The sequence below is a fragment of the Caenorhabditis elegans genome, chromosome II (genome assembly GCF_000002985.6).
Source record: "Caenorhabditis elegans chromosome II".
In the NCBI taxonomy this organism is placed as follows: domain Eukaryota; kingdom Metazoa; phylum Nematoda; class Chromadorea; order Rhabditida; family Rhabditidae; genus Caenorhabditis; species Caenorhabditis elegans.
The window spans coordinates 3029991-3043923 of record NC_003280.10 but is presented as its reverse complement, the minus strand read 5'-3'; the positions used below and the strand labels follow the sequence as shown (position 1 = coordinate 3043923).

Genomic DNA, 13933 nt, shown 5'->3' with positions numbered 1-13933 from the left:
CGGTAAAAGCTGGTAAAAGTAAAATGTTAAAAGTTGTCAACTAATAAAATATTCATCACATTTTAATAAACATTTCCTGTAACTCTAAAATGGGAAGAGTTATCAAAAAGTTGTCAACTAACAAATTATTCATCACATATTTTTAAGCATCTTGTTAGTTGACAACTTTTTGCTAGCACGTTTTGTTTCAGGGATAAAGGAGATCAAAGGTTTTTTCTGAAATCTGCAATTTTATATTATTATATCTATTATTTTATTATTATATCTATATATTTATAATCTTATATCTAGATTAAAACTGATTTCCGATCACTATCCTGATTTTTTGATAACTATGCGACAATGCTACGAAAATCTCTCCTCTAATCAGTCCGACGTCACAACGAAACTAGAGACATAGAGGAATCAAAGATATCCTGTCCTGCCTGCTTTTCGATTTTTTATATCATTAAATCCTTGAGAAATTTTTCATCTTGATCTCCTCTTCCGTGATTTGATCTGATTCATTCCATTAAACATGTCGTCTTCCTTAGTCTGTTGGCTAAGCTTTTCGGTTCTATTGTTAATTGCTAAAAATTCAGAATCTTGTTTCGCTACTCAGACTCCACAGCAGCCAATTGTGACAAGTACGGTGGCTCCGGCAGGTAAGTCGATTTTCTTAAGTTTAGGCCTAGGCTTAGGCTTAGGCTTAGGCTTTGGTTCAGGCTTAGGCTTAGGATTAGGCTTGGGCTTAGGGTTAGGCGTAGGCTATGGTTTAGTCTTAGGCTTAGGCTTAAGCTTGGCGTCAGTGGCGAGCGTTAGCTCTGACGCTATTTAGGCTTGGGTTTATAGCGTTTTTTTGATTTTTCAAAGGGTTTTAGACTTAGGTTTAGGTTGAGGCTTAGGCTTAGGATTGGGCTTAGGCTAAGGCTTTGACATAGGTTTAGACTTAGTTAGGCTTAGGGTTAGGCTTGGGCTTTGACTTAGATTTAGGCTACGGCTTAGGCTTAATTTTGGACCATTTTTCAACTTTCAGGGGATTTCCAGTGAAAAAAATTTGTGAAAATGTATTAAAATATTCCAAAAAAATCCGAAAAATATCCGAGAAGCCAAAAAAAACTTTCAGAACCAGCATGCTCTCCGGACACACTTGTTCTTGGACAAGGAGACAATCAAAACCCCGAAGTCGCCATCGATGTTACACATTCAGCAGTTACAACTACAGCCGGTACCTCCTCAATGACAATTACTTGCTCTGGAGCCACTGACTTCAATGTGCAAATGGAGCTTAATGGAGCCTTCACACCAGCCGAGAACGACCAGGATCCACTACCCCAGACAGTTACTATCAATGCTCAGTGTAATACCGCCGATATGAAATGGAACTACGTGACTGTGATCAATGGTGAAACGTTCACCGAACCTCTCGACAGTGTGACCTGCCTACAAGTTCAGAATTTGCCGGGAGAGGGGCCGGATCCGGAGCCGGTGGCATGTGATCCGGCGTTGATTACTTATGGAGTTGGAGACGATCAAACCCCTGAGGTCGCCATCGATGTTACACATTCAGCAGTTACAACTACAGCCGGCGTCTCCTCAATGACAATCACTTGCTCTGGAGCCGACGACTTCAACGTGCAAATGGATCTGAATGGAGCCTTCACCCCAGTGGAAAACAATCTGGACCCACCTCCCCAGACGGTTACTATAAATGCTCAGTGCAACACTGCAGATATGATATGGAACTACGTGACAATGGTGAATGGACAGCCATCCACACAGGCGCTTGACAGTGTGACCTGCCAACAAGTTCAGAATTTGCCGGGAGAGGGACCGGATCCGGAGCCGGTGCCATGTGATCCGGCGTTGATAACTTATGGAGTTGGAGACGATCAAACCCCTGAGGTCGCCATCGATGTTACACATTCAGCAGTTACAACTACAGCCGGCGTCTCCTCAATGACAATCACTTGCTCTGGAGCCGACGACTTCAACGTGCAAATGGATCTGAATGGAGCCTTCACCCCAGTGGAAAACAATCTGGACCCACCTCCCCAGACGGTTACTATAAATGCTCAGTGCAACACTGCAGATATGATATGGAACTACGTGACAATGGTGAATGGACAGCCATCCACACAGGCGCTTGACAGTGTGACCTGCCAACAAGTTCAGAATTTGCCGGGAGAGGGACCGGATCCGGAGCCGGTGCCATGTGATCCGGCGTTGATAACTTATGGAGTTGGAGACGATCAAACCCCTGAGGTCGCCATCGATGTTACACATTCAGCAGTTACAACTACAGCCGGCGTCTCCTCAATGACAATCACTTGCTCTGGAGCCGACGACTTCAACGTGCAAATGGATCTGAATGGAGCCTTCACCCCAGTGGAAAACAATCTGGACCCACCTCCCCAGACGGTTACTATAAATGCTCAGTGCAACACTGCAGATATGATATGGAACTACGTGACGATGGTGAATGGACAGCCATCCACACAGGCGCTTGACACTGTGACCTGCCAACAAGTTGAGAATAGGAAGTGTAATCCTGAAGCGGTAATGTTGGGAGTGGGAGACGCTAATCAGCCTCAAACGATGGTCGATGTTACCTATTCAGAGTTAGTTTGGAAGCATGAATTCATGAATTGTGAATCATGAATTTAAGTTGTAAAAACGTACTTAAAATATTTATTCCAGCTTCATGTCGACACCAATTGCCGGAACAGCCGACTCCACTTCCACAATGAAAATTAGCTGCTCTGCAATTGATGGGTACACCGTTTTAATGCAATTGAATGCACAAACAATTCCACTGGAAGGCCAATTCGAACCCCAAGAAGTAACAATTACTGTAACCTGCAATAGTGCTGATATGACGTGGACCTATACGGCAGACGCCGGAACCGGACCTGTAACTATTGATGTTAATTCAGTGAGATGTCTGCACAATCAGAGATAATGTAAAGTGCTGGTTTAATTTAATAAAATAGTACTAGATTATATTTTTTGACAAAGGAATACCAAATACAAAATACAAATTGGACTGCCCTACTCTATTATTTTATCAACACCTACCTAGTTGTTGTAGCTATGATTTTGGTAAAATTCCTACAAACTAACAAATTCAAAAATGTTTTATTTCACAAATGTTAACACACAACAACAAAAAACACTCATGAACAGCCAAAAAATTGAGAAAAACAGGAAAAACGTGGCAATATTGTAGGTCCACCAGTCGCAGTAGGCACGGGCCGTCCATGAGCCGAACACCCAGTAGCAGCCGAATATGCACCTGAAAATTGAGACCCGAAATGTTTAGCAGAACTTTTGATCATTTTGTTAGTTGAAAGTTTTTTGATAGCTCTCTTGGTTGTAGAGTTAAAGGGGTTTAAAGTTGGAAGAGGGAGAGGGAGAGACGCAGAGAAGCAGAGCGCCTCGTCGTCTGCGTCCCCCTCTCTCTCGCACCCACCAACTTCTAACGAGCATATCTCTTGAACGGTTAGAGATTGAAAGAAATTTTCAATTACAAAAATTATCAGCGCAAAATTCTGCATCAAATGAGCTGAGAAATTTTCAAAATCAAAAAAGTCTTACCAAACAAAAATTAGGATATTCAGGAGCACGTGAATGTAGCCGCAAGGATATGGGAACCCGGATCTTCCTGTGGCATCCCTGAGCTCTCCGTCGTCGGATGGTAGCGGGGATTCACGTTTTCGTTGCTGAAAATTTTAAATTGAATATGCGCCAACAAGTGTACTGGTTTTTGTGGTTTATCGTGCTCATTGTGAACTAGGATTATGACGTTTTTTGGGTGTCTTGGCGTCTTGGCGCAATTTTCGTGCCTTGGCGCTTTTTTGGTGCATTGACCCATCTTGCGTTTGACGCTTTCATAGTGCCTTGACGCATTTGTAGTGTCCAGGCGCACTTCTAGTGTCTTGGCGCATTTCTAGTGACTGAAGGCATTTTCAGCGTCCTGGCGCACTTCTAGAGTCTTGGCGTTTTTTCAAATGCATGACTCGTTGCTAGTGCCTTGGCGCATTTCTAGTGTCCTGGCGCACTTTTAGTGCCTTGGCGCGTTTCTCGATACTGGGGGTTTGGGTGTCTTGACGCATTCCTAGTGTTTTGGCGCATTTATAGTGACTTTGCGCGTTTCTCGTTACTTGACGAATTCCTAGTGTCTTGGCGCATTTCTAGTGCCTTGGCGCTTTTTGCGTGCCTTGACACTTATCTAGTGCCTTGGCGCATTTCTAGTGCCTTGGCGCTTTTTGCGTGCCTTGACACTTATCTAGTGCCTTGGCGCGTTTCTAGTACCTTGGTGCATTTCTAGTGCCTTTGCGCATTTCTAGTGCCTGGGCGTTTTTTGTGTATTGGCGCATTTCTAGTGTCTTAAGGCATTTATAGCGCCCTGGCGCATTTCTAGTGCCTTTGCGCATTCCTTGTGCATTGGCGTTTTTTTGTGCATTGGCGCAATTCTGGTGATCTACCCTTTTCATGGCGCATCGGTGCTTTGATAATTTTTTGTTTCCTGTAAAGTTTGCTTTGTTTTTTTTTCGCGCAACTCCTCTCGTCTAGTTTTCCCCAAAAAAAAAAGAATTCTCAATCGTTATCACCCCCACTTTGTTATCATCATTTTCCCATTTGATAACTCACATATCGTCGTCTCAACCTCTCGATAGCATCCTTCGCCAGCCATAAACACCCCAAAACAATAATAAAAACTGGGATCATCGGTTGCCCGTCACATTCTTCGCGTCGCGCCAAGCCGAAGATGACGAGGCAAATATTGAGTACCGTGAAAATGATATTGCAGCCCGATGCCATCTCCTCATCCATTTCCTCATCGAATGAAGCTGAAAATTTGGCACATTTCTTCAGTTGGAAGTTTTTTTTTCCGGCAAATCGGCAAATCGGCAATTTTCCAAAAATCAAAATTTCCGGCAAATCGGCAATCTCAAATCACTCACATTTCGTCAAGGCCTTGTCCATTGCCCGATTGGTCTTTGTAAGAAATTTCGTTTTCTGTATATCTGGCTCAATTGAGCCGCCATTCTCCAGCCCAACTAGGTCGGACTTTGACATTTTTCTGAAATATATATATTGGCTCATAAATCAAAAAATTAATAATGAAAATGTTGGGAAAGAACTAAAAATCTACTGGGAGAACAGTGTCGGAAAATGAAAAAGATAGCCGATGTGTGTTTTCTCTTTCTGTTCTATGATAACCTTGACCAGAGGGTGGGTCAAGTTGATGAGAACTGCAAAAATGGGAGAAGACATAGAAGTCATAGATTAGGCCAAAATGTTGGAGAACTTTTTTTTTACAGAAACTCCTGTGGCGATGGGAAAATTTGGGAAAACTGACAATGTTAACTTCAAGCCACGAGAAATGCGCCAAGGCACCCCAAAAGCGCCGAGGCACTAGAAATGCGCCAAGGCACAAAAACATCATCATAATGGTTTGTTGGCGCATTTTCAGTGCCTTGCCACTGATCTGCGTCAAATCATCAAAATTGAACGAAAAACCACTAAAAGTGCGCCAGTACGCTTGTTGGCGCATTTTAAGTTCCACAAGAAAATCCCCGTTCCCGTATCCTTACATTCATGTGCTAATGAATATCCTAATTTTTGTGCGGTAAGTATTTTTTCGTTTTCAAAACTTTTTAGCTCATTTGATGCAAAATTTTGCGCTGATAATTTTTGCAATTAAAAATTTCTTTCAATCTCTAACCGTTCCAGAGATATGGTCGTTAGAAGTTGAAGGTGCGAGAGAGAGGGGACGCAGACGACAAGACGCTCTGCCTCTCTGCGTCTCTCCCTCTCCCTCTTCCAACTTCAAACCCCTATAACTCCGCAACCGGAAGAGCTATCAAAAAATTTTCAACTAGCAAAATGCTCACAATGCTCTGCTTAACAATTTCTTAGTTGACAACTTTTTTCTATCTCAACCGGCTCCCAAGTTACAGGCTCTTAATTGGCGGCCTGGTGGAACTACAATATTGCCACATTTTTCCAATTTTTCCAGGTTTTTTTATTAGCGTGCTAACATTTTTGAAATTAAAATTATTTAAATTTTGGAAAAAAAATGTTTAGAACTTTCACGTAATTTGTCAACTTTGCCAACTTGCCCATGGGATTTTGTGGAAAAAAAAACATTTATTTTGTAAGAAAATCAATAAATCAACAAAAAATGCTCAACGTTTTCGCAAGTAAGTGCCAATCCCAATTTTTTCAGCAATTTAATGCCATTTTCAGCCCTATTTTTCATCATAATCCTCAACTTTTGCTCGAGTCAAAACGCGCCGGACCATTACGTGTTCATCGCAAGGATGACGTGTCGGATCCCTGAAAAGCACAATTTTCGGTACAGAATTCAGTACTTTGATGCGAATCGGTATTAGATTTTTGAGCCACAGTGACTCCAAATTATTGATTTTCTTTCAGTTTCACGGCGGACACCAAAGCCACCCGGTTGGATAATATTGGAAATGGTGATAAGGGCGAGTCGATGGACAATAATTATGGGATCTTGTTTGGCAATGCGTTTTATGATGTTCGTCACCACAGGAAGTTCGAGTAAACGTTTTTTTTGTTGCAGAAGACCTATGAGCTGTACGCACTAGTCTTGCACGATTGCACAAAGAGCACGACAAAGATGCGGACGATTAGAGTGGAATTGGACGATTACTCGGTTCCTGGCAGGTGGGTCATATTTTAAAGATTTGGCGCATTTCTTGTGTCTTGGCGCATTCCTAATGTCTTGGCGCGTTTCTGGTAGCTTGACGTTTTTCTAGTGCCTTGGCGCCTTTTTCGTGACTTAACGCTTTTTTGGTGACCTGGCGCAATTATCAAGACTTGGCGCGTTTTTAGTCATCTGGCGCCTTTTTAGTAACTTCACGCTTTTGTAGTGTCTTGACGCTTTTTCGGTGCCCTGGCGCATTTATCAAGACTTGGCTCGTTTTGAGTGCCTTGGCGCATTTATCGTGACTTGACGCATTTCTTGTGCTTTGGCGCGTTTCTCGTGCCTTGGCGTTTTTTGCGTGCCTTGACGCATTCCTAGTGACTTGCCGAGTTTCTAGTGACTGCACATTTTTAATGACTTGACACATATATCGTACCTTGGCGCGATTCTCGTGACTTGGCGCACTCTTAGTGTTTTGACTCGTTTCTACTGACTTGGCGCATTTATTGTGACTTGGCGCCTTTTGCGTGCCTTGGCGCATTCTTTATGTCTTGGCACGTTTCTGGTAACTTGACGTTTTTGTAGTGCCTTGACGAGTTTTTTGTTCCTTTTGTGACTTGACACATTCCTAGTGACTTGACGCATTTCTAAGGCATTGGCGAGTTTCTCGTGATTTGGCGCATTTCCAGTGCCTTGGCACATTTCCAGTGCCTTGGCGCGTTTCTAGTGACTTGGCCCATTCCTAGTGCCTTGGCGCGTTTCTCGTGCCTTGGCGCATTTCCAGTGCCTTGGCGCATTTCCAGTGCCTTGGCCCTTATCAAGTGCCTTGGCGCATTTCTAGAGAATTGAAACAAATCTAGTGACTTGACACATTTATCATGCCTTGGCGCATCCCTAGTTCCTTGGTGCATTTCTCGTGATTTGATGACCAGAACTCCAAATATTTCAGAGAATGGATCAAACGATTTCACCTGGATATCACAGAGCGTGGCGAGCAGGTTAATGCTCAGGAGATTCCACATCCGAAGTTTAATTTTTGAACTATTTTTTTGTAATAAATTTTATGTGTTTCTTGTGTTCTGCAGTATTATTATTCTATTTCTAAATTTCTGCTGCAATGGCGCAATTCTGGTGCTGCTTAAAATATGAACAATTTTATTGTGATAATAAAAATTAAAAAAAAACAAAATCAGAGATCAAATTCGACAAGAACCGGGAGTCAAAATTAAGCATTCAAATTAAAATTGAATATATAAGTAATTTTCCTAGATTTCTACAATTTGGCATTATAATTTTTGGCAAAATGAAGTGTCAAAAAATTTGGGAAACCCGTTTTTTTCAGCAGACTCTTATTCTAGGTTTTCGTGATCCGATTATTCTTATTCGGAAACGTCGAGCTCATTCGAATATCGGCAATTGTGGTGAGCTTCTTGGCTTCTTTGGAATGTCGGATTCCATAGGAAAAGTAGATCAAGAGGCCTGAAATTTTCAGATTTTTCAACCGGAAATAGGCCTAAAAAATCTAGAACTCACCAACACCCATCCAGACAAAAAGCCGGATCCATGTGGCAGTTGTCAAGTAGGCCATCATGAATACATTGACTAGGAGGGATAGACACGGAAGGAATGGGACAAATGGAACCTGAAAAATAATGTTTAGGCTTTGGGCCCTAGGCTTAGGCTTGGGCTTAGGCTTAGGTTTACGGCTGTAAGTTTAGGCTTAGGCTCAGGTGTAGGCTTAGGTGTAGGATTAGACTTAGACTTAGGCGTTGGCTTGTACTTAAACGAAGTCATAGGTTCAGGTTTAGGCTTAGGCTTAGGCTCAGGTTTAAGCTCAGGCATAGGCTTAGGCTTAGGCTTAGGTTTAAGTTTGGGCTTAGATTTAGGATTCGGCTTAGTCTCAGGCTTGAATTTAGGCTTACCTTGAAGCTAGTTTCCAGTGAGTTCTGCTGGTGTCCGAGAATAAAAGCCATCACCAAAACAATCAATAATCCATTGAAACCAATCGATATTTGACCATACCAATGCTCATAAAATCCAGTCCGAAAAGTGAATGCCAACCAGAAAAATGAGCCGATCAACGCGGCGACACCCAGGGAAATCGAGGTGCCGGCGGGTAAAGACTCCCAGAAGTTTCGAGCAGGAATCCATGAGCTCAGCTCTCCGCCATTATCCATTCGCTTCCCATCGCCGTCGATCGGAGCCGACTGGTAGCGGAGCACAAGCACCGAGCCGGAGACAAAGGAGTAGGCGAATAAGGTGCCGATGGATAGAAATTCTACCTGAAAAATTAAAAAATTAAAGTTAATTTTCCACCGAAAACTGAGAAAAAACTTACCAACGCCTCAATATCAAAAATAAGTGCGATAATCGCATTGAGAAGTGTAAAAATAACGATAGCATTTAATGGAACTTTAGTCGAGGAAGTTACATGAGCCAACCATTTGAAAATGAGCCCATCATCAGCCATCGCGTAGACGGCACGTGGCAGAGCAAATACTCCGGTGACCAGGTTATTGGTGAGCCCGATCAGAGCTCCAATTGAGATGATGTACATCACAGTGGTACAACCTCGAGCACTGAATGCTTCCGCAAATGGGGCAGTGGTATGTACCTAGAAACTTGGTTTAGAAGATATTCGTATGTATAGTGTGGCGTAGAACCCGAAAGTGTCGGCCGCTTCCATATAACTGCTTTTTTGCACTACGTTGCGCACACATCAAGCTACTCGTTTCACGTCAAGCTGCGGAACCCCGAACGTGTCGGCCGCACTTCATTGCACACACACACAGCGGCGTCGGCGTGAGGCTCGTATTTCGCGCCTCACTCAGCGTGGAGTTCTAGATTGACAAGGTACCCTACCTGATCATATGGAACCATAAGTGTTAGGGTAGAAGACACCAGGATGTACAGGGTCATGATGACGCCGATGCTCAAAAACGTGGCAACCGGGATAGTTCGGTGAGGGGCTGAAAATTCTTAAAAATAAAAAATTTATACAAAACTAGTCAGAACTTACACTTGACCTCCTCCCCAGCGGTGGCGAGTACCTCGAAACCGATGTAGGAGAAGAAGCATGTGGCGGCTCCGGTTAGGGTCCCTGTCAAACCGAATGGGAAGAACATGGACCGTCCGTCAGAGGTGGTGCCTGTCCAGTTGTTGAAGTCGGCGTAGCAGATTCCGGATACAATTACGATGAAAATGACCTAAAATTCTCAATTTTCAAATGTTTTGTTAAGGGAATTCAAGGCCCTAATCCCAAGGCCCTAATCCCAAGGCCCTAAGCCCAAGGCCCTAAGCCCAAGGCCGTAAGCCCAAGGCCCTAAGCCCAAGGCCCTAAGCCCAAGGCCCTAAGCCCAAGGCCCTAAGCCCAAGGCCCTAAGCCCAAGGCCTTAAGCCCAAGGCCCTAAGCCCAAGGCCCTAAGCCCAAGGCCCTAAGCCCAAGGCCCTAAGCCCAAGGCCCTAAGCCCAAGGCCCTAAGCCCAAGGCCCTAAACCCAAGGCCCTAAGCCCAAGGCCCTAAACCCAAGGCCCTAAGCCCTAGGCCTAAGTTTAAAGCTTCGACTCACCACAATATTCAACACCACAAAACTAGAATTCACATTTGCCGAAACTTTTGGCCCGACTGCAATGACACAAGCACACAGGCAAATCAGGAGGAATGACAAAATATCTGGGTACGTTGAAAAGAAGCCACCGGGCTCCGAGAGCTCCCCCAAAGCTCCAATCGTCGTATTTTTGATGTAGTTGTCCAGCATATTATCGAAATATGCGGACCAGGAGCGGGCAACGGCTGAAAAATTCGAAATTTCAATTTTCGTCTCAAATTTCCCAAGCCTACCCGCATTTCCAATCATATACTCCAGCGGAATAGTCCAGCCAACGATAAATGCCCAAAGTTCTCCGAAACCAATGTAGGTGTAGGTGTAGGCACTTCCGGCACGTGGAAATCTGAAAAATTTTGGGCTTTAGGCTTACAATTAGGCTTAGGTTTAGGGTTAGGCGTAGGCGTAGGCTTAGGTGTAGGCTCAGGCGTAGGCTGAGGCATAAAGCTTAGTATTAGTCTTGCATAAGCTTAGTCAGCAGGCTTAGTCAGCATAAGCTTAGCTTAGTCTTAAGCTCAGGCTCAAAATTAGGCTTACGGTTAGGCTTAGGATTAGGTTTATGCCCAGGCCCAGACTTAGATTCAGGCTAAGACCTAGGCTCAGGCTGGGGCTTACCTTGCTCCAAACTCGGCGTAACTAAAAGCCGACAAAAGTGCTGCGATTCCTGCCAGAGCAAACGAGAATATAATTGACGGGCCGGCCTGATTCCTGACTACAGTACCCGTGAGCACATAAATTCCGGCTCCCATCATTTGGCCCAGTGCCAAGAAAGTAATGTCCATCAGGCCTAGACATCTTCGGAGATTCGAGTCCAGGTGGGAGTCACCTTCGAAACGTTTTTTACGCGTAATGGCTTGCCAAACGTGACTCACCATGATTCTGAAAATATGATTCAGATTTTTTTGGAAATTTTTTGAAATTTTCGACGGGAAATTCAAATTTTTTGAGAAAATAAGTCTGCCAAGCAGCCTCTAATAAATGCCGAGTGTACAGACTCCGCCCCTTTTTCGCGTTTTTTCGCGTTTTTTTTGGCTTGCGAAAAAATGTCCCACTTCGTTTTCATTCACAACTCCTGAACCGTGTGACTTCATGCTCTAATATTTGAAATCCTAATAGAAATATTTTGCCCCACGGTGGAGCAGAAAACGACACTAAGTTCGGAGCAAAATTGAGCCCAGGGCGGCTTTCCCAAGTTTGAAAAAAAAATTTTTTGCTCTTTTTACCCCCAAAAAACCATGTTTTAATTGAATTAAAATTCGGGTTTTGCTCGGTTTCATTTCAAATTCATGTGCAAGATACTACTCAGAGAGACTGATTTTTTGAAAAAAAGTTTGAGTTCATAAGTGCAAATGGAAAAAAGTTGTGATAAAACAAAAGGCCAAAAAATGCCATTTTGCCAAAAAAAAAATTTTTCCGAAAAAGTAGTTTTTCGTCTTTATCTCAAGTTCTACTTCATCTTTTTTGATATTTTTTTTTGCTTACCCCACGTAAAAAAATACGCTAAACACGATTTTTAACTCAGAATTAAGAAAAGTTCTATGAGTCGGCCGAGCAAGACGAATAAGTGCCAAATTTTGCACACTTTTCCATTTTCGTGTATCTACTTTTTTAATCATAACTCGGCCAGTTTTCAAGTTTTCTTAATTTTCTAAAAATTGACGTGTAGGTCTCATCAAGACGCATCCAGACATATAAAATTTGTAAAAAGTTCAGTGGGAAAATTTTTCAAGAAAAAAATAATTCAAAAATTTAGTACTGGGGGGAGTGGTTTCCTGGGTCCCCTGAACATTTTATCCACTAAAGTTTTGCGGAATGTATTTTTAATTCATAGTTTTTGATTTTATCTAATGGAAGATGAAGTTTTGTCGCATTAGCAATGCTCTGCCAAGAGATATTATTTTTTTTTAATTTTCAGGCCAAAACTTGTTTTTTTTCTATACATCTGTCTGTGTACAAGATATAGCCCTCAACTGTAAGTCTCCTTTTTGGGAAATCAATAATGTGTACAATCCTGTAATAAAATTTTCAAAAATTTGTTTTCCCGCTGACATATCAGTAATAAACGGTTTTCGAACGCCTTTTCTCAAAATGTAATTATTGAAGAAAGCGGAATCGAAAGACGACTCCCTCCAGAAAATTTTCTTCCCTAAATCCCAGTTTGGGTGTCTCCTGCATGGCGGAGTGGTTAGTGCGTATGTCTGCAGAAATTTTGGTAGTTGGTTCAATTCTACCAACTGACAAAGTTTTTTGTTTTTTGTGAGTAATCGTGATTCGAATAGAAATACTCGATTTTATACAAAATATGGGTACGTCTCTCCCGATATAAAGCGTCCTCAAACTTCAATCAATCAAAACTCAGCTTGAACTGATTCATCGGGTGCATCTGTTTTTGGTCAAACCGAACTCAAAAATCAAGAAGACTCCCATTGACCTACTGAAATTTTCACGAACCCTCTAACAGGTTCGAGGCGAAGCCGAGAACCTACGCCCGGTTAGGGGACTCGCCCTACACCCCCTACAACTGGCGGGCCCGCAGGGCCCGCTAGTCGGCGGGAAATTCAAATTTTCGAGTGAGCGTTTTGGCGGGAAATTCAAATTTTTGGAGAAATATTTTGGCGGGAAATTCAAATTTTATGTGAACAAAATTTGGCGGGAAATTCAAATTTTATGTGAAAAAAAATATGGCGGGAAATTCAAATTTTTTGAGAAAAGTTTTGGCCGGAAATTTAAATTTTTTTAAGAACAAATTTTGGCAGGAATTAAAAATTTTTGGAGAAAAAATATTGGCGTGAAATTCAAATTTTCCTTCAACAACATTTTCAGCTAATATTTAAAAAAGTGTAACTGCTGAAAAATTTTTGTTGAAATGGTTTAGATGTTCTAGAATGGCTGGTTAAAACAATAAATTAATTAACAATTTTTTTAAAAGAAAAATAAATAAATTTCCCGAAAAAGGCAAAAAGAAAACAATAAGAAAGTTGCCGGAAAACCCGAGAGATAGAGAGACGCAGACAAAAAAATACATCGGCGAATACTTTCACTTTGTCAAACACCTGACATCATATCTGACAAAGAATGGGAAAATATGTTTATTTTTGAAAATAATTTTTTTTTTAAATCCTAGCTAATCTTATAATACAACTTAATATTTATTTAATATTTTTAATTATAAAAAAGCAAATTTCAAACAAAAAATTTCGCCCCAAAAACCTAAACCAAAACGTGAAAATTCCTGTTTCCTATCCTCCCCAGACCCCCAGTAAATTCCAATCTCTTCTCGATTTCCTTGTCAATTTGATACGCGGACTTGATGATAGATTGATAATTTGTGTACCACAATCATGTTACAATATAAAAAAGGAAAGAAAAAATAGGAGGAAGTGTGAAAGGAGACTGGATGTTTATTGGTTTTATTTGGGAAACAGTTTTTTTTGGACAATGGTGGTGTGTGTAGGAGGAAGTTGAATTTGGAATTTTTATAGGACAGATTTTTCTGATATTTTTTGTAGTTTAAAGTTTTTTGATAGCTTTGAAACTGGTGGAGTTAAGAGTTAAGAAGGATTAAGATTGTTTGAGAGGTGGGCAGAAACTACGTTACGTTTGAAGGGGCGCAACGCGTGAACGGGTAGAGCTAGAAATTCAAAATTAAATTCAAAATGAGCAGAATT

At 41.9% G+C, this 13933-nt stretch overlaps 4 protein-coding genes and 12 non-coding genes across 16 annotated transcripts; 8 read left to right on the top strand and 8 right to left on the bottom strand.

Moving 5' to 3' along the window:
• The first annotated feature begins 465 nt into the window (after positions 1-465).
• B0454.8 (C6 domain-containing protein) lies at positions 466-2981 on the top strand. Its single transcript, NM_062029.4, has 3 exons — positions 466-644; positions 1106-2600; positions 2680-2981. The coding sequence occupies exons 1-3, from the start codon at positions 518-520 to the stop codon at positions 2939-2941; spliced, it is 1884 nt and encodes a 627-aa protein (NP_494430.2). The 5' UTR covers positions 466-517; the 3' UTR covers positions 2942-2981.
• A 120-nt stretch (positions 2982-3101) lies between these two features.
• On the bottom strand, positions 3102-5065 carry B0454.5 (uncharacterized protein). Its single transcript, NM_062028.7, has 4 exons — positions 4947-5065; positions 4633-4832; positions 3577-3701; positions 3102-3274 (listed from the first exon to the last, which is right to left on the bottom strand). Exons 1-4 carry the CDS (start codon positions 5059-5061, stop codon positions 3118-3120), a joined length of 597 nt encoding a protein of 198 aa, NP_494429.2. The 5' UTR covers positions 5062-5065; the 3' UTR covers positions 3102-3117.
• B0454.21 lies at positions 3856-3962 on the top strand. Its single transcript, NR_050938.1, has one exon. It is a non-coding gene; the product is annotated as an Unclassified non-coding RNA B0454.21 (non-coding RNA).
• Positions 3856-3962, bottom strand: B0454.23. The gene has a single exon (NR_050937.1). It is a non-coding gene; the product is annotated as an Unclassified non-coding RNA B0454.23 (non-coding RNA).
• B0454.12 lies at positions 4168-4408 on the top strand. The gene has a single exon (NR_050935.1). It is a non-coding gene; the product is annotated as an Unclassified non-coding RNA B0454.12 (non-coding RNA).
• Positions 4210-4408, bottom strand: B0454.24. The gene has a single exon (NR_050936.1). It is a non-coding gene; the product is annotated as an Unclassified non-coding RNA B0454.24 (non-coding RNA).
• Positions 5066-5366: 301 nt separating the features above from the next.
• Positions 5367-5420, top strand: B0454.17. Its single transcript, NR_050934.1, has one exon. It is a non-coding gene; the product is annotated as an Unclassified non-coding RNA B0454.17 (non-coding RNA).
• B0454.16 lies at positions 5367-5420 on the bottom strand. Its single transcript, NR_050933.1, has one exon. It is a non-coding gene; the product is annotated as an Unclassified non-coding RNA B0454.16 (non-coding RNA).
• B0454.26 (TransThyretin-Related family domain) lies at positions 5371-7737 on the top strand. Its single transcript, NM_001267129.3, has 5 exons — positions 5371-6188; positions 6235-6373; positions 6424-6532; positions 6578-6681; positions 7611-7737. Exons 1-5 carry the CDS (start codon positions 6170-6172, stop codon positions 7699-7701), a joined length of 462 nt encoding a protein of 153 aa, NP_001254058.1. The 5' UTR covers positions 5371-6169; the 3' UTR covers positions 7702-7737.
• On the bottom strand, positions 6912-7008 carry B0454.14. The gene has a single exon (NR_050931.1). It is a non-coding gene; the product is annotated as an Unclassified non-coding RNA B0454.14 (non-coding RNA).
• On the top strand, positions 6912-7008 carry B0454.19. Its single transcript, NR_050932.1, has one exon. It is a non-coding gene; the product is annotated as an Unclassified non-coding RNA B0454.19 (non-coding RNA).
• On the bottom strand, positions 7020-7088 carry B0454.25. Its single transcript, NR_050930.1, has one exon. It is a non-coding gene; the product is annotated as an Unclassified non-coding RNA B0454.25 (non-coding RNA).
• Positions 7291-7436, bottom strand: B0454.22. Its single transcript, NR_050929.1, has one exon. It is a non-coding gene; the product is annotated as an Unclassified non-coding RNA B0454.22 (non-coding RNA).
• Positions 7291-7503, top strand: B0454.20. Its single transcript, NR_050928.1, has one exon. It is a non-coding gene; the product is annotated as an Unclassified non-coding RNA B0454.20 (non-coding RNA).
• Positions 7738-7801: 64 nt separating the features above from the next.
• Positions 7802-11144, bottom strand: B0454.6 (Cationic amino acid transporter C-terminal domain-containing protein). The gene is made up of 9 exons (NM_062027.7): positions 10881-11144; positions 10502-10611; positions 10230-10453; positions 9681-9867; positions 9524-9630; positions 9000-9275; positions 8584-8943; positions 8195-8303; positions 7802-8140 (listed from the first exon to the last, which is right to left on the bottom strand). Exons 1-9 carry the CDS (start codon positions 11138-11140, stop codon positions 8016-8018), a joined length of 1758 nt encoding a protein of 585 aa, NP_494428.1. The 5' UTR covers positions 11141-11144; the 3' UTR covers positions 7802-8015.
• Positions 8465-8586, top strand: B0454.18. Its single transcript, NR_050927.1, has one exon. It is a non-coding gene; the product is annotated as an Unclassified non-coding RNA B0454.18 (non-coding RNA).
• Positions 11145-13933: the final 2789 nt, after the last annotated feature.

Excerpts from the sequence above, each read along its gene's own strand:
- B0454.8 (NM_062029.4), top strand. The coding sequence starts at position 518 with ATGTCGTCTTCCTTAGTCTGTTGGCTAAGCTTTTCGGTTCTATTGTTA. Across the intron at positions 645-1,105 it reads AAGTACGGTGGCTCCGGCAG|AACCAGCATGCTCTCCGGAC; the intron begins GTAAGTCGATTT and ends AAAAACTTTCAG. Across the intron at positions 2,601-2,679 it reads GTCGATGTTACCTATTCAGA|CTTCATGTCGACACCAATTG; the intron begins GTTAGTTTGGAA and ends TATTTATTCCAG.
- B0454.5 (NM_062028.7), bottom strand. The coding sequence starts at position 5,061 with ATGTCAAAGTCCGACCTAGTTGGGCTGGAGAATGGCGGCTCAATTGAG. Across the intron at positions 4,833-4,946 it reads GGACAAGGCCTTGACGAAAT|CTTCATTCGATGAGGAAATG; the intron begins GTGAGTGATTTG and ends CCAAATTTTCAG. Across the intron at positions 3,275-3,576 it reads AATATCCTAATTTTTGTTTG|GTGCATATTCGGCTGCTACT; the intron begins GTAAGACTTTTT and ends CTCAATTTTCAG.
- B0454.26 (NM_001267129.3), top strand. Across the intron at positions 6,533-6,577 it reads TTGGCAATGCGTTTTATGAT|AAGACCTATGAGCTGTACGC; the intron begins GTTCGTCACCAC and ends TTTTTGTTGCAG. Across the intron at positions 6,682-7,610 it reads GATTACTCGGTTCCTGGCAG|AGAATGGATCAAACGATTTC; the intron begins GTGGGTCATATT and ends CAAATATTTCAG.
- B0454.6 (NM_062027.7), bottom strand. The coding sequence starts at position 11,140 with ATGGTGAGTCACGTTTGGCAAGCCATTACGCGTAAAAAACGTTTCGAA. Across the intron at positions 10,612-10,880 it reads TACGCCGAGTTTGGAGCAAG|ATTTCCACGTGCCGGAAGTG; the intron begins GTAAGCCCCAGC and ends AAAATTTTTCAG. Across the intron at positions 9,276-9,523 it reads TTATGGTTCCATATGATCAG|GTACATACCACTGCCCCATT; the intron begins GTAGGGTACCTT and ends CCAAGTTTCTAG.